General features: G+C 36.8%; 1 protein-coding gene across 2 annotated transcripts in view; it reads left to right on the forward strand.

Moving 5' to 3' along the window:
- The window catches only part of RNF13 (ring finger protein 13), a 119,809-nt gene extending 100,028 nt beyond the window's left edge, over window positions 1-19,781 (forward strand). For both annotated transcript variants that reach the window (XM_057738203.1, XM_057738204.1), the window contains 2 exons: window positions 18,031-18,111; window positions 18,386-19,781. In XM_057738203.1, the coding sequence (XP_057594186.1) occupies window positions 18,031-18,111; window positions 18,386-18,750 (446 nt within the window). In that variant the 3' untranslated portion in view covers window positions 18,751-19,781. The remainder of the gene's footprint in view (window positions 1-18,030; window positions 18,112-18,385) is intronic.
- Window positions 19,782-22,788: the final 3,007 nt, after the last annotated feature.

Consider the following 22,788-nt stretch of genomic DNA (forward strand, 5'->3'; position numbering starts at 1 on the left):
AGCCAAATTATGAGAAATTTAGAACCAATCACTGGATGAATTTTTTAGAAGTGGCAGACTAAACACATTTTGATAGCATGTTACTGTGTGTGAAAAAGTCAAACTATTTTGTCATAATTATGAAAAGAATAAAATCAAAATGGTTACCACAGGAACACAGCATTGGAGACCATTTAAATATTTTTAAAAAGTTAATCCTTTGCCAAAAACCTTAATCTTGAATTTTTTTTCTTAGTCCAGATGCTTGGGGCTACACAGTTTGAAAGTATGAAAAGCCTGCCAAGTTCACCACTGTCAAAGGATAATGATAGTGTTGAAAACTGATGTTCTCTGTGCCTTTCAGGTTTGAAGACTGAAATAATCCAGTTTATCCAAAAGAAATCCCACCCACTTTTTCTTACTTGTGGGAAGTTATCTCACCAAGAAATCTGAATCCAGGCTGCAACACACGATTGTACAGGCTGTACATTGCACAGCTCTAGGAGGTTTTCATTTGTTCTTTGTCATCAGAGATTTTTATATTTGTGATAACAATTATTTGGGGGGCAAAGAGCAATAAAGTACCTTGAGGAAATGTTACTTTTTTTCTAATTTGCTTTAGGGTGTCATTGAGCCAGTAGAATTTTTGGTCTGAACATAGAATGATCGATGTAGTGCTGTAGCCATCTTAACAATCTGCTATGCAGCCACCCAAATCCCAGATGCAGACACATTTACAGGACAAATGATCCATGTCTTTAACAAATAAAGTGTTCAAAGGGGGCAGGACAGTTTTAGATTAAAAGGGACTTACAAATCACCAGCCAGATGCAATGTTTGGACCCTGTTTAGTTCCTAGTTTGAATAAATCATCTGTAAAAAGGACAGTTTTGAGACAGTTGAGGACATTTGAATATGCCTTAGCTATTGGATAATATTAAGAAATTACTGTTCATTTTGTTGTGATAGTGTGATTACGTCTTTTAAAATTGCTTATATTTTAGCGTTATATACTAAAGTACATATTGGTAACATGATATGTCTCAAAATTTGCTTTAAATACTTCAGGAAAAAAGGTAGTGGAAGGTAGATCTAATAAGAATAGCAGAATATTGAAAATTGTTGAAACTCAGTGATGGTACATGAGGTGGTATATCATTATACTTTTGTGTTTGTTTGAAACTTTTCTAATTTAAAAAAGTAAAGAAAGAAACTGCCTACTCTCACTGGATCTTATGTTCAAAGGGAAATCCAGTAGAAGTCAGTGAGGAATATTAATCATTGTACCTCTTCTCCCTGCAGGAATCATTCCATTTTAGGAATTATAGATAGCTCTAAAACTCCATTGGAATCACAAGTCATTTCCTTTCCTATAGCTGGTTCCTAGGCTTCCTTCTAACACAGATAAACTTTAGCAATTCGTATCAAAGCTATATTAGTTGGAGGATTGGGGGGTATGTAAGTAATGTGAGTAGTTCTTATGAACTCCATAGCAGTGAGGAAGTTAGCAGTTAACTTTCAGAAGATCAGCCAAATGATACAGTGGAAAGAATATAGGATATGGAACCAAAAGACCTGGTTCTATTAGTGATTAGATGTGTGACCTTGAGCACTTACCCTACCTCTCTGGTAATACCTGCCAAAGTACCTCACTAAGATGTGAGAAGAAAATAATGCAAAACCATGTCTTTTCAAATGCAAATTATTGTAGACCCAAACTAAGCAAGTTTTGTATCATGCTAGCCATAAAATCTATGCAGTTTCACAGGCCAGCTTAGATATTCAGGATGGCTTAACTTCTGAAGAAAAAGAAATCTGAAGTTGTTATATAACAGTGTCTCCTTTGTGTCCTACTGGATTATTTCTTAAAGTTACTCTGAATTATATTTTTTCTAACTGTAAAATTACATTTTTTAGCACTCTGTGTTATGGGAAATGTTTTCACATACATTGTCTCATTTGGCTTCTTTATCCATGACCTGTTGTATGAATTTTTATTTAAAGATGTTTTCCCCCAAATAGTATTATTATTAGCAAATTTTCATAGACTGATCATCCTCTAAGATTTATTTTAGTAATTTAACAAATGTTTATTAAACAGTTTCATGGTGGCTATACTCTGAAAGAAGCAGTGAAGAATTATTTTATAAAGTTAGGTTACAGTCTCTGCCCTCAAAAAACAACAAACAAAGGTATGTCGTGGTTCAGAGATTCTCAACCTTTTTCTGCTTTCTGCCTCCCTAGAATTGCCATATGCAACTCACTGCCATCAGTAACTTCTCTTCTTCTAGGCCATGCTTTTTAATCCTGGGTGGTTGTGGGTGGGGTGGGCAGTCAGGAACACTGCTGCAGTCAGTCATCAGTATTTTCAGTCCTCTTCTTCTGTAAAGTAGGAATCTCCTTTGCTGCCATTTGTTTGGTTCATTGCTTCATTAAAATAATAGTGCACATTTGAGAGCTTTCTGTGTCCCAGGCACAGATCTATGGGTTTTATGTATCAGGTTATTATCCCTTGCCTCTTCCTGGCGAGCCATTTCCTGGCCACTTCCATACTTCTTCTGCCACCTAGACCTTTCTCCTAAGCTCCAGTTTCACATGTCCAGTTAACTAGTAATAGACATCTCTGCCTGGATATACAGTCTTCAAATTCAGTATGTCCAGAACTGTTTTTCCTTTTGCATTTCATCAACATGTATTTGACCAGCCACTGTGCTTGGTGTTAGAGGTAGCAGCTTACTGTCCATAATTATATACAGTAAGAGAACCTCTATGGTTTATCCTGAGAGTCATTTATATGTAAGAATAAAGTCAAACTTATACTTTAGCATGGCATAAGGACCTTATGGTCTGACGCCTGCTCACACCTGCTTACACCTCCAGCCTCACCCTCTGTTCTCTTCCTTGCATCTTACATTCCAGCCTGAGGAACTGCTTCCTGTTTTTCTACCCACATATGTCTGTGTAGTTTTTTTTTTGGTTTCAATTCCTTTCCCTGCTTTGTTTAACCTTGAAGTCCCAGTTCTTCCTCTAAGCTCTGAGTTAGCATAATTCATGGTATTTGCCAAGTAAATGTCAGTGTGTATCTGTTTTTGTAATGGACATTTTAGAAAACTTACAAAGAAATGTGACCCTCATTCTCAAGGAATTTCCAATCCAGTTGAGATAGGGCAAATGTAATTTATATATATTTCCATGGAAAGTATGACTTTCCATCACGAAACAGATTATCCCCCACTTTTTGAAAGTTTAACGCCACTTTTCTTGTTTGAAAGACCTATATTAGTACCCATTTTTGCTAAATGAAAGAAATCCAAAGAGGATTTTCGCTTTCAAGAAAAAAGGGTGAAAAGCGAAAATAGTGTTCAGCATTTGTTTTGCAAAGAGCTGTTGTAGAAGGCAGCGTGCACCCCGAGCAATGAGAATGGCACCCCCCAGCTCCTTCCCGGGGAACTGCACTCAGCATCTCAGCATCTGTCCAGTGTAAACTGTGTCTGTGAGCATCTGCACTTTGTCTCAACTTATGTGCATCCATTAGCAAAGTGTGCCCTAAGGTAACTGCTTCTTTACGCCATTTTGGCTTATGAAAGTTTTCATAAAACTACTTTCAGATAGTAGGGGAAACCTGTACTGTATTTCTTTTTTCTTTTTTAAGCTCTTTATTGGAATATAATTGCTTTACACTGCTGTGCCAATTTTTGAGGTACACCAAAATGAATCAGCTGTATTTATACACATATCCCCACCCTCCCGCGACTCCCTCCCACCCTTCCTATGTATTTCTTATATTACAATAAAGTGTGTCGTCTAGGAAGAGTAGATACTCCATCTTTGCAGAGACATTACATTCTGGCACACTGTAGCCTAAATAAGCTGCACATATTGTTCAGGCTATAATTAGTCTTTAGTAGTAGTTACATTATTTCAAGATTAAAATATAGTCACAAAACACTAACCATCTCTTTAACATTTAGAATTAACTTACCAATTCTTAGTTAAAAAAAAAATTACCAGCTTGTATATAGTTAATTTGCTCCCAGTCCCTCTCCTGTATGTTTTATCTTAATAATGTCAAGTAAAACACTTAAGAAGTTTTTAAACTTTTGTTAAATGAAAATAGCCATCACTTAAGATTACGTGCATTATCTTTGACTCACCCTTTCTCTTCTGTCACCTATGTGTGTCACCTCTGTATCACACATGCAGTGAGTTGTTCTTTCAGAATGGTTATTGGATCTAATAATTTCTTTCCATTCTTGTGGTCACTTTATCATGCAAGCCAACATCAGTTTATTACTTGATTTTTGGGAGTGCTAAACATTAGGTCAGTTTAGCTGTCTCTAGGCTCACTTCTATATCACAGGCCTGGGTCCCTTCAGCACCCAGATGAAGAATTGCTATGTTGTTTTCTTTTTTTTTTTTTTTAAGAACTTTTATTGAGATATAATTGACATGCAGTAAACTGCATATATTTAAAGCATACAATTTGATATATTTTTTTCTTATTAGTAATGTATATATGGCAATCCCAATCTCCCATTTCATTCCCCCCACCCCGCTCCCCCCTCCTTGGTGTCCATATTAAGATCTTGTTTTCATACATCAGTTATTCCTCTGCTTGAAAGCTTTCAGTTGGCCTCTACTGCCTAAGAAATGCCAAGATCAGAGTCCTCATATTAGTATTCAAAGCTTTTCATAATTTGGCTCCAGCATACTCATCCACCGTGGCTTCCCACTGCCCTTTATTTCTAGCTTTTACACAACTTTGATTTTGCTATGTTTATTTCTTCTTTGCATAAGTCTTTCAGCTGTTTACTTTCTCAATAGTACCTTTCCCTCCTTAGTTTTTCTAAACTCAGTTTAAGACTTGACGCTAGTTCCTGTCTAAGCACTCTTCTCCAATATCTCCTGGTACAATGAACTCTTCTGTTTTTTTATGTCTTCTGATTATCAGTAGACACAGTGTCTAATATTGCCACTGCGCAAACATTACATTCCTTATAGTACTTTGTTGTATATTGTCTTCTGTTGTCTTGGGAGTTGGCTGGAATATTCAACATTGAAGTAGGAAGACTGAGGCCAGTTTAACTTAGTCAGGATCTATATAGAATTTATCTACATTTCATTAGCTTTTTGCACTTAGATCTATCTAATTAGGTCCTCTTATTAGCAGTTGGAGGCAGAAATCAGGATTTTCTGGGAATAACTTATGTAGTTATTCATACATTCCTTCAACAAATATATACTGAGTCCCTTTACTATATGCTAGGCACTGTTCTAGATGGTAGGGAAACTGTAAATAAAACGGAAAAAACGCATGCCTTTGTGGAGCTTTGTGGGGGCAAAAAGACAAGTAAATAAAGCAGTGACGTCACTTAGCAATAAGTGCAATGAAGAAAAACAAATGATGAGTGATGGGGGAGGGGACAGGATGCTATTTTAGATAAGACAAGGAAGACCCCTCTGAGAAGAACACTGAAGAGAAATCCAAATGAAGTGAGAGAATAAACAGTGGGGAAGAGGGAGGAAAGAACATTGCAGGCAGAGAAGGAACAGCAAGTACAGAGGCCTTAAGGCAACAGTGTGTTTGATTTATTCAGGGAACAGTAAAAAGAGCATGTGACTAAGATATATATAGTGGTCTAGAGGGAGAATGGTTAGAGATGGTCAGAGAGACACATGGGGAGCTAGATCATACCGTGGTAAAGGACTTGTGATTTTATTGTGTCATGGTAAAACTTGGATGGGTTTTGAGCAAAAGGATGGCATGCTAAGCTTACTGTGGAAAAGGATCCCTCACACTGGTGAATAGAGAGCTGACTAGGGGTTGACAGTGAAGCAGGGAGAGTCCATGTGGCAGGTTCCAGGTGAGAGGTAGATGCTTGTTAACTATCCATCATGAAATGAACAAATGCTTTGCCTATATTCTGCATTTGTTATTCTGTTATATATTCTGTTATTGGTTATTCTGCATATATTTATTGGGAGTCTACTCTATACCAGGCATAGTATTAAATACTGGGGACATAATGGTGACGTAGTCCATCTCCTCAAAAATTAAGAATCTAGAACCAGAGTTCAGTCCAACCAATGGTAATTGACATTTGTTCCTTGCTGAACTATTTCAAGGGAAAATGTTCTGAATTGACTCTTAAAAAGCAAATCAGAAAAGGGAATATCCTCAGTTCCTTTAAAGGAATGCTTTTTATCGTGGCCACAAAGCAGTAAAATAATGAGGCTCCAAGTTGGGTGGAAGTTACTGTCATGACTGTGGCTCCTGAGAGATCACTGTATTCCTCAGTTACTCGAAGATGAACTGTTTTATTATTTCATGCCCAAGGTCTGCTCTATGGTCTTGAGATGGACTGAAGGGGATTGAGAGGGTTGGTCCTTATGTTGGTTTGTATTATGGCACTCTTGACCTTCATCATTTTCCTGTAGCTGTGATTTCTATATAGAACCATACCTTCAGTCTCCTAACTTCTCAGTGAAAAAGTCAGTGTAATTTATATCAAATGAGTTAATCGGGATTAGATTGGATTGGAATGGACACTGCACCCAATTAAAAAATTGATAATTTTCTATTTTAATCTTATAAGCATATAACACACCTATTATGTAGTATAAAAGCAAACCATGCATCTTGCATAAATCTCATTTAGTTCTCAAAGCAGCACAATTAGAAAAGTATTGTCATGACCATTTTATAGAAAAGAAAATGAGACTCAGAAAAGTCAAGTAGGGACTTCCCTGGCAGTCCAGTGGTTAGAACTCCACACTTCCAGTGCAGGGGGTGCAGGTTCGATCTCTGGTTGGGGAACTAAGATCCCACATGCCTCAGGGCATGACCAAAAAAAAGGGGAAATGTCAGGTAAATTACCTGAGGGTGCATAAGGGTGTAAGTATCAGAGCCCTTGACTCCAAACATTACACTTGCAAATGCTACCCAACCCTATCTTTCCTTTTTAGTTACTACAATTTCAAAATGAAATAAATTGACTCTTAGCCTTAATCCTTACCATTCCCCTTCTCTAATCCTCCTCTCCCCACCCCACCTGCACTTACTTGCTCCTCCTCAATTACTACGTCAAAGAGAAAGAACATTTTTGAGAAAAAACTAATTCCCTAAAGGTTCAAATCTACCAGTATATGAGAATATTCATTTCATCATATTCTCCACTAAAGAAGTAAATTACCTGTTTATATTTCTGCCTTCGTAACCTGTCTTATCCTTTGCTCACATTCCTCTTGGGATCTTAGTGTTTTCTTATCAAATTTGTACACTTTTTGGAAGGAAATTTTATGTGTGTTTTTTTTCTAGTCATTTTACTACATTGAGCATTGTAATAAAAACTAGCTCAACCTGGTCAACAGGCAGAAGTCATCTAGAAGGAATCCTGTTTTAGGCAAAAATAACATAGGCCCATTGCTTCCTCCACTTTAAACCCCAGGTATACCTGAGGCTGCTCAAATTTTTCATTTAATTTCCTTTATATGAAGGAAGAGAAAAATTATTGGATTAGAAAACACAAGTATTTGAGTTTGTTGAAATTGGCTCTGGAAAGGTGTTGTCCACCCTGATTTCCTAGTCATCTTAAAAAAAGTAATTGGGGTGGGGGGGGATCCTTTAGTACTTAATACAAGGAAATGCTTTTTAAGTACTTGAGGTCTGGCACAATATTTACCATTCTAAAATCCCTTTTAACTTTGACTTTTCACTTCAGAATAATGGCAAATCTGTAAATCTGTTTGCTCCTCTGTTTAGAAAGATCTTGGGATCCGCGGCTGAACGGAGGGCCCAGGAGCGGGAGCGTGGGAACCGGAGGGCTGGTTCAGGGTGAGAAACATTGTTGCCGGTAGGGTGACGGACCGAGAGGACAGGAGGGAGGAGGTCCGCGGAGAGGAGTGCCGGTCCCTGAGAGCTGCCCGGCCATGATGGCGGCTGGAGGCTGCAGGCTCACGGGCGGGGGGAGGAGCCGCGCGCGTAGCCTCTCTTTCTCTTTCGGTGCCTCTGCAACAGGCAGTGGAGAGACGCCCGTGGGCCACCTAAGGTGCTCAGGGATAACAAGCACCCTCAGGCACTCGGGCGGGACTAGATTAAAACCCCTTGCAACGCCAGCAGCAGGGAGGCTGCCAAGAGAAAAAAAACAACAACAACAGCAACAACAACAAAAAAACCTGAGAGAGGCCCAACTCTAAGACTTTCTGTTTACACCTGAGCCACCTGCGTCCCTCTGCAACAGGCACCTCCAAGCCCGACTGAAACAACAGTGCGCCACTGCTCACTCACTCCCAGGAGAAGGAGCCACTATCGTACCCTCTCCCTCCCCACACACCGAAGCTTACAGACGAACAATAAAGGAACCTCTGCTGGTCACAGAATAATGCAAAAAAACCCAAGGCAAGGAGGACACTTACAGCTGAGACGCTAAGGAAACAAATAGTAGTATCAATACCTATTGAACTGGTCCATTCTGGGATCAGTTCTGGATTTTTTTTTTTTTCTTTTTCTTTTTCTCTCTCTCTTTTTTTTTTTCTTTATTAAATACGATCTTAGCCCTAAGGGATCTACAAGTTTTATAACATAATTTTTTAAAGATATTTTTTATTCTTTCTTTTTTTTTTTTTGCCTTTTTATATACTTCTATATCTAGCTAAGTTTTTGGTAGTACGGACAATATATCTCTCATACTTTCCTTTCATCCCTATCTTTTATACATTTCTATTCCTTTCTTTTTATTTGCATATTTCCAACCACATTACACTCTTCTGTTTCCCTTACTTCCAGCCATTTTAAGTTTATTTTATCTTAACATACTTATAAGCAACACTATTGGTCTGCTCAGACTCCTTGCTCTATTCTCCAGATGACGCACTGCCTTGGTATTTAATATTAGGCTTGTCTTTATCTTAGTTCTTAGTACAGTTGTCTAATTACACTCTGAGAATCTCCATTCTCTCTGGTGGTACTCTGGCTCTTTTCTATATTTGATCCTAGCTTACAAAATCTCCCTGGATTAATGTTTGTATGTGTAAGGTGTTATTTGTTTGTTTGTTTGCTTTTGCTTTTGTCTCTGATTTGTTCTGTTTCAGTTGTCAATTTCTGTTGGGTTTCTCTTTGAATATCTGATAGCACACTAGGGTTCTGTCAGGTCTTTCTAGAGCCTTATGTCCTAACGGATTCAGTAATTGTGTGTCTTATACATGTATGTGTTTCCTAGACTTAATATTTGTTTAATCCAATACTTGGACATTAGTCTGAGGCTTGGACAGTCTTCTGTAAACACCTCTATCGCCAGGACAAGCAACCCCAAAAGTCTGGACAACCATGAGGAAACAAAGAAACACCATGCAGGCAAAGGAGCAGGAAAAAAACCCCACAAGACCAAATAAATGAGGAGGAAATAGGAAAAATGCCTGAAAGATCTTGGGTGCGATTGTAGTTAATCTGCATAATGCAACCAAGTTAGAACCAATAAACACTAATGATAGAATGGCTGTTTAGAATATAGAGAAAAGTTAGGTTTGGAAAAAAAATTACGCAAAATGGAATTTGGCCAAAGCTGTTATCATTGCTTAGACTTGGATTTTAAGTTTGTTGTATGGATTTATTTACGGTCTCTAAGGCAATCATTTTTATTCTTACTCTCGAATTAATTAATAAAGTAATTCACTAACACATTCCCCTCCCCCAAAACTTGCCAACATAATACTCTTTCCTTCAGTGGCGTCATTTGATTGTTTCCTTATTGTGCATGTACTATCATTTCATCATCAGAATACATAAGAAGCGTTTGACCTGTAATTAAAATTGTAGAATATAGTTGCTATTTTGTAGCATCCTTGAAAGATTTGTAAAAATATGAAGCCATGGGAGATAGGAATAAAAAACAATCTTTGTTCCTTCTCCATTTGTGGCAATCTGAAGAAAGAGTGCTCTGGTTTATGAATTGGAAACATTTTAATTTCTAATAAGTGGCTGCTTAAGATTATTTCTTAACCTCTTACCCTTTTTACACCGTGAATCAAAGGGGATTATTTAAATGTGAAATTCTAAATACATGTGCTACAAGGCAATACAACATAATGGTTTAGACCACGCATGGACTTTGGAGTCGGACAGACCTGAGCTGGAGTTCTAGATCACCCATTTATTGGCCGTGTGACCTAATACAATTTACTTCACCTCTCCATACATCCCTTCACGTGTAAATGTGACTAAAAACTTACTTCATAAGGTGGGTGGGGGGATTTAAATCAATATGTGAAAAATGCTTATAACAGTGCCTGGCACACAGCAACAGCTTGACAAATAGTAGCAATTATTATTACAAAAACAAAACAACCTCTTAAATAATAATCATAAATAAAATATTAGTGCCATCAATATTCAGTCCATAAACATTTCTTTTTTTTTTTTTTGGGCGCATGAGCTTAGTTGCTCTGTGGCATGTGGGATCTTCCTAGAGCAGGGATCGAACCCATGTCCTCTGCATTGGCAGGCGTATTCTTAACCACTGCGCCACCTAGGAAGCCCCATAAACATTTCTTTTATGATGAAAAAATAGAAGATTGCCAAAATCATGAAACAGCTTAAAAGCATGTAACCTTATAAATATTACTCTTGAAATTTCTTCCCAGTAACCATGAATTTGAGCCAGCTATATTTTTGTTTTAGAATATTTTGGTTATCATGAGACTTGACATCTAAAAGAAAAAGAAAGAGGTACATTTGTTATGCATTTTAGTGTATTCTAATGGTTTTGACAAAGTATGCATAGATGTTAGAAAGAAAAAAGATCTTAATTAATTATTGCAGTTTTTCATAGTTGTAGACACAACTGTGATTAAAAACATGAAGGGAAGTGTAGGTACTCATCACTCCAGTGAGTCATAGCACCAAACCATAAAGTCCTAAAAGAATTCTTACAGGTTTAGAATATCGTGGAAATGCTAATGTTTGTGTTAGGGGAATCTGTAACATTTTGGAAATAGTTGCCAACAAACCAAAAAGAATTTGGCGTTTGGAAGTCTTTCATAGGCATAGTCTGTAATCAAACCCACAGAAATCAGCAACTTGAGGCCCTGCCACAAGTAAAATATCTGTAAAGGGTAGCTGGCACTCTCATTCGTCACTGTGCTGTGGGAACATGATCATCTTAAATCTTCTTATCTTACGGATCTTCATCTTTGCAGCTTGTTCAGAAATGTTTATACTGAGTAACAAATATTTTAAATGCTGACTTAGCCATTTTTAACACATACAAAATAGTAATAGCCTTTTAGTTATTTTTTGCTTTTGAAGCCTTCAACTTCCTTATAAATTTCTTCATTACTCATTATTGAGTAATAGCTCTTCAATTGAAATTGTGGTGTCCTCAGTTTCCTTCATCAATGCATTTCTCCAAGTCTATAAGCATAAGGACTGGTCACCATATACCGTGTTTCATAGCAGATGAAAAATCCTTGTTTTCACTTAGTAGTACCTCAACTAAGCACTTACGGCAGTCTCCATGGGAGCTGTCTCCTTACCCCATTAGTTTGTGAAGGAGCCAGATCCCTGAGATGTAAATGATAAAAAAAATGGGTTTTATATTTGAAGTTTTAAGTTACCAGCATTTTTCTTTTATAGATTAATCATTGAGATTTTCCAAGATAATATGTATAGAAGGGGAAAGATTTTATTTCAGAAATAAGCAATGGAAAAAAGCAATGTAATATTTTATAGCAGATTACATAAAAATGGGGCAATATTTAATTTTTATAATTTTTGATTTCTTAAATCTATGAAGACATGCTTGATTTTTATTACTATGTTTAACTGCCTTTAACTTTAAAAGTAAATATTAGTTCCTTTGCTCAGGGCTGACAAAGAATCAAGAATAATTCTCAAGCAGATCTGGCTTACAAAATATTTTATCCTGTTGTTTTTTGTTCAGACTTCTTGGGAACTGGTATGGAGGAGGGGAAAAAAAAGATAAGATTTGCTAGAAAGAGCTGCCATTGTTTTCTTTACTGGCAAAGAAGGGAATGAGTGGCAAGGCATTTTCTCTACTAAAAGAGTTATTTTTAATTTGAAGCTCATGAATCTGATGCTATATATTCCTTGGGCACATTATTTAAAATGTATATTAGGTCCCTTTCGCTCATGAAAATGATGTGTTTAGCCCTGAATGTTCACTCTCTTTTAATTTGAGGAAATCTATTCTGGTTGATTTAAGGCAGACTAGTTTGTTGCAAAATTGAACAATTACGCTTTACATCAATTTGTATATGCTGTGATTAGATTATTTCAAACTAGCTTATTTTTTTAATTGAGGTGTATTTGATTTACAATATTATATAATTTTCAGGTGTACAATACAATACAGTATACTCCATTTAAGTTAGTTTATTGGCTATATTCCCTGTGCTGTACAATATATCCTTGTAGCCTATTTTATACCTAGTAGTTTGTACCTTTTAATCCTCTACCCCTATCTTCCCCTCTTCTCTTCCCTCTCCCCACTGGTAACCACTAGTTGCTTCTCTATATCCATGAGTCTGTTTTTTGGTGGTGGTTGTGATATTTATGTTTTAATTTTTTAGATTCTACATATGTGACCACACAATATTTGTCTTCCTCTCTTTACTAAGCATATCATCCTCCAAGTCCATCCATGTTATTAGAAATGGCAAAATTTCATTTTTTTGTGTGACTGAGTAGTATTCCATTTTATATATATACTGCATCTTCTTTATCCATTCATCTGCTGATGAGCAGTTAGGTTGCTTCCATATCTTGGCTATTGTAAATAATGCTGCTATGAACATTTGGGTGCATGTATCTTTTTGAATTAATGTTTTTGTTTTCTTCGGATACATACCCAGGAGTGGAACTGCTAGATCATTTGGTAATTTTATTTTTAGTCTTTTGAGGAACCTCTGTACTGTTTTCCACAGTGGCTGTACCAACTTACATTCCTACCAACAGTGTACAAGGGTACCCTTTTCTCCACACCCTTGCCAACATTTGTTATTTGTGGTCTTTTTGATGATAGCCGTTCTGACAGGTGTGAAGTGATATCTAATTGTAGTTTTCATTTGCATTTCTCTGATGATTAGCAATGTTGAGCATCTTTTCATGTGCCTGGTGGTCACTTTATGTCTTCTTTGGAAAAATATCTATTCAGGTCTTCTGCCCATTTTTAAGTTGTGTTGTTTGTTTTGTGGATGCTGAGTTGTGAGAGCTGTTTATGTATTTTGGATGTCAACTCTTTATCACTCATAACATTCACAAATATTTTCTTCCATTCAGTAGCTGTCTTTTTGTTTTGTTGATGACGAACTACTTCATTTTTTAAGTCATCTTTAGACAGTGACTTCTCTTTCTATACCTATTTTTATATGTAAATTTTTTGTCATTAAATGGCTAAATGCAGGTGCCCATCTGACTTTCATATTAGTTCAAAGAAGGCCAGTGTGGCTGAAGTATCAGTGAAGTGGGGGGTAAAGTGGAATGAGATGAGATGGGTGATCTGTATATCAGATCATATTCAGCTCTATGAAGGCCATGACAAGGAGCTCAGATTTTATTCTAAGTGAGATGGGGGGTCATTTAAGTAGGACTGATGTGATGTGACTGAAGTTTTAAAAAAATCACCCTGGCTGCTATGGAGAAACACCATATGGGCAGGAATAGAAGGATAGGAACAGAAGAGGCTTACAGTAATCCAGGCTATTGGACCAGCGTAATTGAGGAAACAGAGAAAAGGGGACAGATTGAGGATGTTTTACAGATAAAAGTTTATAGGACTTGGTGATGCTGAATGTATGCTCTAAGGGAAGGAAGCATCAAGGACATGCCCAGGCCTGATAATCAGTTCATGGTACTGCAGTGGCTGCCTTAAAATTAAGTATTGTGTGTTTCCTATTCTGATGGGTCAATGCCTCTGCTGTATCTGATGACCCAAGGTTTTGGGGAGATACTAGGGAGGAACAGGTTTAGAGGGGAAAATCAAAGTTTTGTCCACCTACATATTATAATATGCCTAGATTGGTGAGACTTTAAAAGTGTTTTCATGAAAATTTTCTGAAACAGTATTCAAATAACAATAATATGAGTAGCATTCCAGATAGAAGCATTTCCATACTATTGCACATTAACAGACATGAATCTCACCTCTACCTCTCCTGCAGGTTCTGAACATCTATCCACTAGTGAATTAGCTAAGTATTTGTTTGAGAAAGCCTGGAAGGGTTTTTATATCATTATCTCGACCTTATCACTATTGGCATTTTATATGGGAAAATTCTTTGAGGAGTTGTCTAGAGCATCATAGGATGTTTAATAGCATCCCTGGCCTACTAAATGCCAGCAGTACCAACTCCCAGTTGTGAAAACCAAAAATGACTTGAGATATCACCAGATGTCCCTGGGGGCCAAAATCGTCCCCATTTGAGAACCACTGGTTTATAATAAGCAACAGAACTTTCTAGCATGCTGCTGATAGTAACGAAACTAACATCTGTTAGCACTTGTAATAGCCCCTTTATCTTATGCTACCAGAATCATTTAACAGCTTGGTTAATTTTAAAAATCTGCTTAGGTTGAAAATTATTTTTAATATATCAATGCCTTAAATTTATCTTTAACTTAAATATAAAACCACTTAATTGTTTGATGTTGGGCCATTGTCTTGAATATGAATCCTCTGACTGGATTTCTAAGTTGTCATGTTACGTGATGCATTTTCTACCATTTTTAGCTCTGTGTATTTTAAACTGGGACAAAAGTTTGATTCTGCTTTCACTCTTGCTTTTTATTGACACATAAGTTTGACTAGTCTTTTAGACTGCTCACCCATGCCTCATTTAATCACATTGTGGCTGGAGAGGGGGAACTAGCTTTTATTAAGTGTCTGTCAACCTAGCTTTCAAATAAAACCAGAATTCTTTTACACTCACAGTTCAAGGGCTGCTGAATACTTACGTAATTACCCTAAGTACAGCCAACAGGTTCACTGACCATTGCCACTAAATCTTTGCCACTAACAGAAGCACATGGGGGTATTAGAGAGCAGCCTCCTAGCTACAGCCTTCATAAACCAGTATGCCTACAGGGCCAGTTTTATCAGGTGGAGATTGGCTAAGAGGTACTGTATGTGCCAAACACTAAAGTACTCTACTTGCATTCTCTTCTAATCTGCAACCATCCTAAAACATAGATATGTTAATATTTTTACTTTGCCTTTAAAGAATACTGAAACATAAAGATGGTGTCTTGCACAAGGCTACGTAACTAATAAATAAAGTGATCAGGATGAGAACCCCAGGCATTCTAACATATACTTTAGCATTTCATTCATCACAAGTCCAAGGCCACGAGGGTTAATTCTCTACAGAGCACTAGGCTCCAGTCTGGTCCATGATCACAAATTACACCTTTGAATCTTCAAAGTGCGTGCTGTGGCTAGAAAATATGGGAGATCAATATAAGTCTACCACTTGAAACAACTCAAAGGATTAAGTAAAGCATCAACTTCTTATGTGTTATAGCCTCCTTATGTGTAGGCTAACCCAGATTCTACTTGTATTCATTTCCTATTGCTGTGGTGACAAATTACCACAAACTTAGTGGCTTAAAACAACACATTTATTACCTTACAGTTCTGTAGGTTAGAAGTCCAACAGGTCTCACTGAGCTAAAATCAGATTCTTTTCTTGAGGATCCAGGGGAAAGAATCCATTTCTTTGCCTTTTCCAGCTTTTAGAGGCCACCATGTTCTCTGGCTTGTGACTCTCCTCCCTTCTGTCTTCAAAGCCAGTAACACTGTATCTCCCTGACAGTGTCACATCTCCCTCTGCCTCCTCCTCACACTCTTAAGGACCCTTTTGATTACACTGGGCTCACTTGGATAATGCAGGATAACCTCCCTACCTTAATAAAATGAGGCTTAGAGCTGTGGCACGGCTTTAGACTAGTTTGGTCCTGTTCAGTTACATCAGATGAATCTGTTTTTAATGGCATTTTCACAAAGTTCATAAGACTGAAAGTTTGATGTGTATGAGAAATCAGCATGATTGAATTGCTTAATATATTAAAACTGTCTTCAAAGCCCAAGAAAATGGATCAACTGTGTAATTACAGATCATTTTAGATATGTTGGAGTGCTTTAGTATTTTAGTAGTTTGAGATGGCTATAATTGTCTCACCAAATCCCACTCAGGCGGTTCTAACAGAACCCTATATTTGTTAGAGAGTGTATTTGATAGGTGATACTACAGTATCCAAATTCAAGATACTGAACAAAAATTAGTAATTTTCATTAAAGTTCTCTATTTAGGACGACTTCTGAATGTGCTATTTTAAATGACCATAGATGTTAAAGGGATTGTTTTCTTTCTGTGTTATGTTCATCCAGCCTACCTATCCAGACAGTGGCTTTATTTCTGACAAGCCTCCCAATATGGTTGCCCTGAGTGTGGGATAGGCAATGACTTTTTTTTTTAACATCTTTATTGGAATATAATTGCTTTACAATGTTGTGTTAGTTTCTGCTGTACAACAAAGTGAATCAGCTATATGTATACATATATCTCCATACCCCCTCCCTCTTGAGCCTCCCTCCCATCCTCCCTATCCCACCCCTCTAGGTCGTCATAAAGTACTGAGTTGATCTCCCTGTGTTATGCAGCAGCTTCCCACTAGCTATTTTCATTTGGTAGTGTATATATGTCAATGCTACTCTCTCACCACATCCCAGCCTCCCCTGCCCTGTGTCCTCAAGTCTGTTCTCTGTGTCTGCGTCTTTATTCCTGCCCTGTCACTAGGTTCCTCAGTATCATTTTTCTAGACTCCATATATATGCACTAACATACAGTATTTTTCTTTCTGACTTACTTCACTCTGTATGACACACTCTAGGTCCATCCACCTCACTACAAATAACTCAATTTCATTCCTTTTTATGGCTGTATAATATTCCATTGTATGTATGTGCCACATCTTCTTTATCCATTCATCTAATGGACATTTAGGTTGCTTCCATGTCCTGGCTATTGTAAATAGTGCTGTAATGAACATTGTGGTACATATATCTTTTTGAATTATGGTTTTCTCAGGGTATATGCCCAGTAGTGGAATTGCTGGGTCATATGGTAGTTCCATTTTTAGTTTTTAAAGGAATCTCCATACTGTTTTCCATAGTGGCCATATCAATTTACATTCCCACCAACAGTGCAAGAGGGTTCCCTTTTCTCCACACCCTCTCCAGCATTTACTTGTTTCTAGAGTTTTTGATGATGGCCATTCTGACTGGTGTGAGGTGGTACCTCATTGTGGTTTTTATTTGCACTTCTCTAATGAGTGATGTTGAGCATCTTTTCATGTGTTTATTGGCTATCTGTATGTCTTCTTTGGAGAAATACCTATTGTTTATAAAGGTGGTAAGTTCAACAATAAGGAATTAAAAAGACAAACACCATTTAGTGAATACCTGTGTACTTGGCCCCTTATCTCATTTTATCCTCACAATTCTGCGAGGTAGATGGACTCTTTCTACAGATAAAAAGAACTGGAGGTCAAAGGCTAATAAGTAACTTGCCAAGCACCACCTAACTAGTAAATGTTGGTAGAGATTTAAAGCTCAGTATGTCTCATCCAAATGTTTTTATTCACTAACGTATTTTTAAAAATCTGAGTATGTGCTAACATGTTTCCATTTTTACTTAACTCAGAGACCTTAAGAAATCTAGATAGTGAAATTTTGTCATCTTTGGCATAAAATAATTTCAAAACTGGCATTTGAATAGTTATGTAAAACACTAATGAATTTATTACCTTATTAAAATCTTTTGCGAATTTGACATCCATTCTTAATTTCCTATTTTAGGTAAAAGGTTATTTAAAATTTAAAGCAGCTCCCTGATCTGGGAGAAAACAAACAAGAGGTATCATTTAAAGATAGGTAAATCAGAAGGTATTTAAAATAACCGAGGAAGAACCTGAAAAGTTTGAAAAGTTAAGAATACTCCTCTACATCTTTTAATTAATTTTACTATTTTCTATCATAGGAGATGAGTATGATGTATGTGCCATTTGTCTGGATGAATATGAAGATGGAGACAAGCTCAGAATCCTTCCCTGTTCCCATGGTATGAATAAATTTATGTATGTGTAATTTATACCTAGCTTCAGTATTAGAGGGAGAGACAGAAAACAGTTATTAGCACATCATAAGCCAGGCCCTGTACTAATCAGTGATCTCATTAAGTGATGGAGCTGTGTTTATAAAAACTTACAAATTTTTCTTCTCTTGTCCCTATATGGTACATATAGATCAGAACATGAATAAACATGGTAAGAGATTAAAAATAATGTTCTCATCTGCAGTATACTACCTAAAAGATGTACATTTTGCTTCAACAGCTTATCACTGCAAGTGTGTAGACCCTTGGCTAACTAAAACCAAAAAAACCTGTCCAGTCTGCAAGCAAAAAGTTGTTCCTTCTCAAGGCGATTCAGACTCTGACACAGATAGTAGTCAAGAAGAAAATGAAGTGTCAGAACATACCCCTTTACTCAGACCTTTGGCTTCTGTCAGCACCCAGTCATTTGGGGCTTTGTCGGAATCCCGCTCACATCAGAACATGACAGAATCTTCAGACTATGAGGAAGATGACAACGAGGATACCGACAGTAGTGATGCAGAAAACGAAATTAATGAACACAGTGTTGTGGTCCAGCTGCAGCCTAATGGTGAACGGGATTACAACATAGCAAATACTGTTTGACCTTCAGAGGGTATTGGGTTATTTCCCTTTAAAATGTTTATTTAGGCATAGAGTTTGATTTTCTTGCTCCCTTCAGAGATTTCTGTAGAAATAACTTATTTTTTAGTATTCTAAAGGTTAATCAGATTACTGAAACAGGTATTTTTGACCTGGTGTTCATCGGCAGGAGGGTACTTCACTAATAACTAATAATAGACTGGTGCTGTAACTCAAGCATCAAATCCACTCTTCTGTTGGAATGAAATATAGCCAAAACATTAAAAAATTCCTCAGTATAGCTTGCAATTAAGACCTAGATCACAGTATGCAGATGTTTCGTGTTTTTACACCCAAGGTCAGTGCTGTGGCCACCTAGCATGAGCTAAGCCAACTCCCATCTCCATAAAGTTACCTAGAGTTGTTGAGCTGGAACATGCTTGCTCTGGTATTCCCCCAAATTGCCACCATTAGTGAGAGGCAACAAGGTAATTTAGCAATTTTTCTTCCTATCAGCACCACAGAGAAACTCAAAGTTGTCTTTTTCCTTTCTATTGCCAAGTAGTCTTATCCTGATAGGAACAGTCGGTACTAGGGCAGACTGCAAAACGTTTTGAAGGTTTTTAATTCTGTAGTGTTATGTATGAATTTGATTTATCGGCTAAAGTAACGTCTCTGGACTTGACTTACTGAATTTCAGTATTCTTAAGGATTTTGTTGTGATCAAAGCAAAAAGAAAATGCTGTATAATAAAATACCAAACTTCAGTAATTATTAATACTCAGATCATATACCTCTTGATAAAGAGCATCTTATGCTAATTAGCCCTGCTAAACTATGTACAGAGGAAATTGTTCAAGTATTGGATTTGAAAATATTGCTTATGTTTAACAGAACTAATGATGTATTTAAACAATGTATTATGAAAAGCTAAATTATATATTATTGTAACTATGTAGAAAATATAGACTTATGTATAATCAAAATGCTAAGAATTTTTATATGGCCTTGAATGAAGGGAGTTTGAATGTTAATAAACACATTTTCCACTTTAAGAACTTGCAAATATTGTTTGTTGCTGTAGTAGTATACCTACATTAGCTTTATTTATGTGCACAGCACTTTTTTTTATAAATTTATTTTATTGGCTGTGTTGGGTCTTTTTTGCTGTGCACAGGCTTCCTTTTAGTTGTGAGTGGGGGCTGCTCTTTGTTGTGATGTGCGGGCTCCTCATTGCTGTGGCTTTTCTTGTTGCGGAGCACAGGCTCTAGGTGCGTGGGCTTCTGTAGTTGCAGCACATGAGCTCAACAGTTGTGGCTCACAGGCTCTAAAGCACAGGCTCAATACTTGTGGCACACGGGCTTAGTTGCTCCGTGGCATGTGGGATCTTCCTGGAGCAGGGATCGAACCCATGTCCCCTGCCTTGGCAGGCGGATTCTTAACCACTGCACCACCTAGGAAGCCCTGCACAACACTTTTTAAAGGTATAATGACTAAGGTAATTCAGGTCAGATAAACATACATCACCTTAGAATTTTATACAAAGTTAACTGCACACAAGCAATTAGGTAATCCCCCCCAAAAGTTAAAACTGCAGCCAAAATCATTCCAACAATTGTGTACATTAGGGTACCCTCTTGTAATTACGGTGCACCCTTACAGTAGACTGCTGTACAGCCTCAAAAGGGTAACTATCTAGATATACCTTTACTGACAGAGGAACGTGACAGTGAACAAAAGCGTATTAGAGGATAGAAGCTACACTATACTAGCTTTTTCTTGTAAAAAAGAAAAGTTTCAATGTTTTTTAAAAATGTAACACTATTTGGGGAAATTTCACTTTTTGAACTTTTTTAAAAAAATTCTTTTAAAAACATTCTTATAAACATCAACAAAAAATGAGTATTTCCACTTAGGAAAATAAAAAGTTGAATTCTTCTTCATTCTCCACCCTCACTCTGCCCCACAGAAATAAAAACAGGCCTAAGAAACAAGAGTATCAGTTTACTATGGTAATAAAGCAAAGCTATGGAATTTGACACTCTTGTATGATCCTAATTTTCTAAACCTGTTTGGTCATTTGTGTAATTTCATTTATCTGTTTGGTCATTTGTGTAATTTCATTTATCCTAAGGTTGGGTGTGAGGACAAAACACAGAATTCAGTGCCTGGCACATAAACATTAAGTAATAGTTTTTATAATTACTGAAGTAAATAATAAAAAATCATACCTAAAATACACATTTTTTTAAAAAAGGAAAAAGTTAAGTCACTGTAATGTGTATTAGATGTTACATTCCCTCAGTCTTTAATCCACAGTTCAAATCAAGGACTTGATTCCTTCAAATTTAAGTTAGGAGTTTTTCTGAGGCAAAATAAATTTTTTTTGAAACCCCAAACTCTTAGTTGTTAAAAATATATGTACTTAACAGCACTGTCTAGGATTGTTACTAGTTCTCTTAATAGTCAATTGAAATCTTTTATAATTTCTCTATAGTATAACTATACAACTTTTTAAATACAATGTTGAATAAAATTAAAAATCCCATTTCAATTAAAAATATCCTAATTTAAGAATTTTCTGATTATAAAATTAGTCACCTGGAATCTTACCCAAGAGAAAACCTGATATTGTGCCTTCAGAAATACATATGTAAAATACATTATATATTATATATATATCCTATTATATAAAATTTATTGGTGAGCATTTTCTTATGTAATTCTTCAATGACTATTTTATCTTCTGGACATTTATTTGACCCATAACCCTGAACATTAAATCTTCTAGTTTTCCAAGTTTAGTTACTCTAAGTAATGCTGTGGTAGTGACATTCTGCTGTATGAATTTATACAGCTCTATATCCTTAGGTTAAATTCCTAGAACTAAGTACAAAGCGAAGATACATGCATGTATTTCCTTAAGTGTCTTTCTAATGAAATTGTGGGAAGGGGGCCAATGACTAGTTTCATTCATTATTTTAGAGATACAGTTGCCCTCTACTGTCTTCTACTCCCCTACCCACACCTCCAACAGATACACATCCCCTCACCTACTTAGGTTCTGTGAGTAAGGGCTTCACAAGTCTGGTCGCTGCTTTCTAATCAGTTACTCTCACAGTTCTTTACAACTAAAGTGTAAAAATGTATTCCCATAAAGTCATAAATCGTCACAACCCAATCACCAGATTTTCATCTGACTAACCTCTTGTTCCTGACAGCGATCTTAACAGATCAAGAAGTTTTTATTGTTGTTTTACAATTCTAAGGTATGCCCAACTATCAAAGTAGCCCCACATCGCATCTCTTCCATACCTTTACATCCCTGTATGGACAATCAAATTCAGAACTGACAACACTGTCAAAGAAAAAAAAAATTTGTTATGCACAGTATATTTCAAGTAGGGCAAAGAGATGAACTCCTATTCCCTGACCCACTCTTTGTCTCAAAAGGGCAGCATACAGTCCACTTAAAATGGATCAGACTAACCTACTGATTGTTTCTAAAGGGATTTCTGGAATCTTCATCCGCAGGGTAGAACTTCAGAGCCCAGAATCTGCATTATAACCAGCTCCCCAGTTTTGCTTAGACCCACCAACTTTTGAGCTGGGAGCTTCTGTTTGACAGTTCACGATAATCATTAATCTGAATAGTATTAAACATATTTACTAAACTTAAATATATCTCAGAGACCTTATGACCTCTGGGATTAAACTTGACTATTACATAGTTAACATGTCACTCCAAAGCCAGAAACTGCAAGATATCCCAATTATCTTTTATGCTGCCTAAGGAATGTCTTGCCTTATGTGAGAGTTTCAGCTGGCTGACTTCAGCCTGCCAACACAGCCTCCAAACTGAAAGAAGTCATATGACAGTTCAACACAGAAGGATCCACAATGCAGAAACTCTTCTTGGTACTGGGCCCCTTACTGCTCATTAGACTTCACATCAAGAGACCAGCAAGAAGAGAAAAATACTTACTTTCTAGTGGATAAGTCAATTTTTGCCTCATAAGCCTGAAGATGAGCCTGAAATGACTACAAGCCATTTTTAATAGA

The sequence above is a fragment of the Hippopotamus amphibius genome, chromosome 6, assembly GCF_030028045.1.
Source record: "Hippopotamus amphibius kiboko isolate mHipAmp2 chromosome 6, mHipAmp2.hap2, whole genome shotgun sequence".
In the NCBI taxonomy this organism is placed as follows: domain Eukaryota; kingdom Metazoa; phylum Chordata; class Mammalia; order Artiodactyla; family Hippopotamidae; genus Hippopotamus; species Hippopotamus amphibius.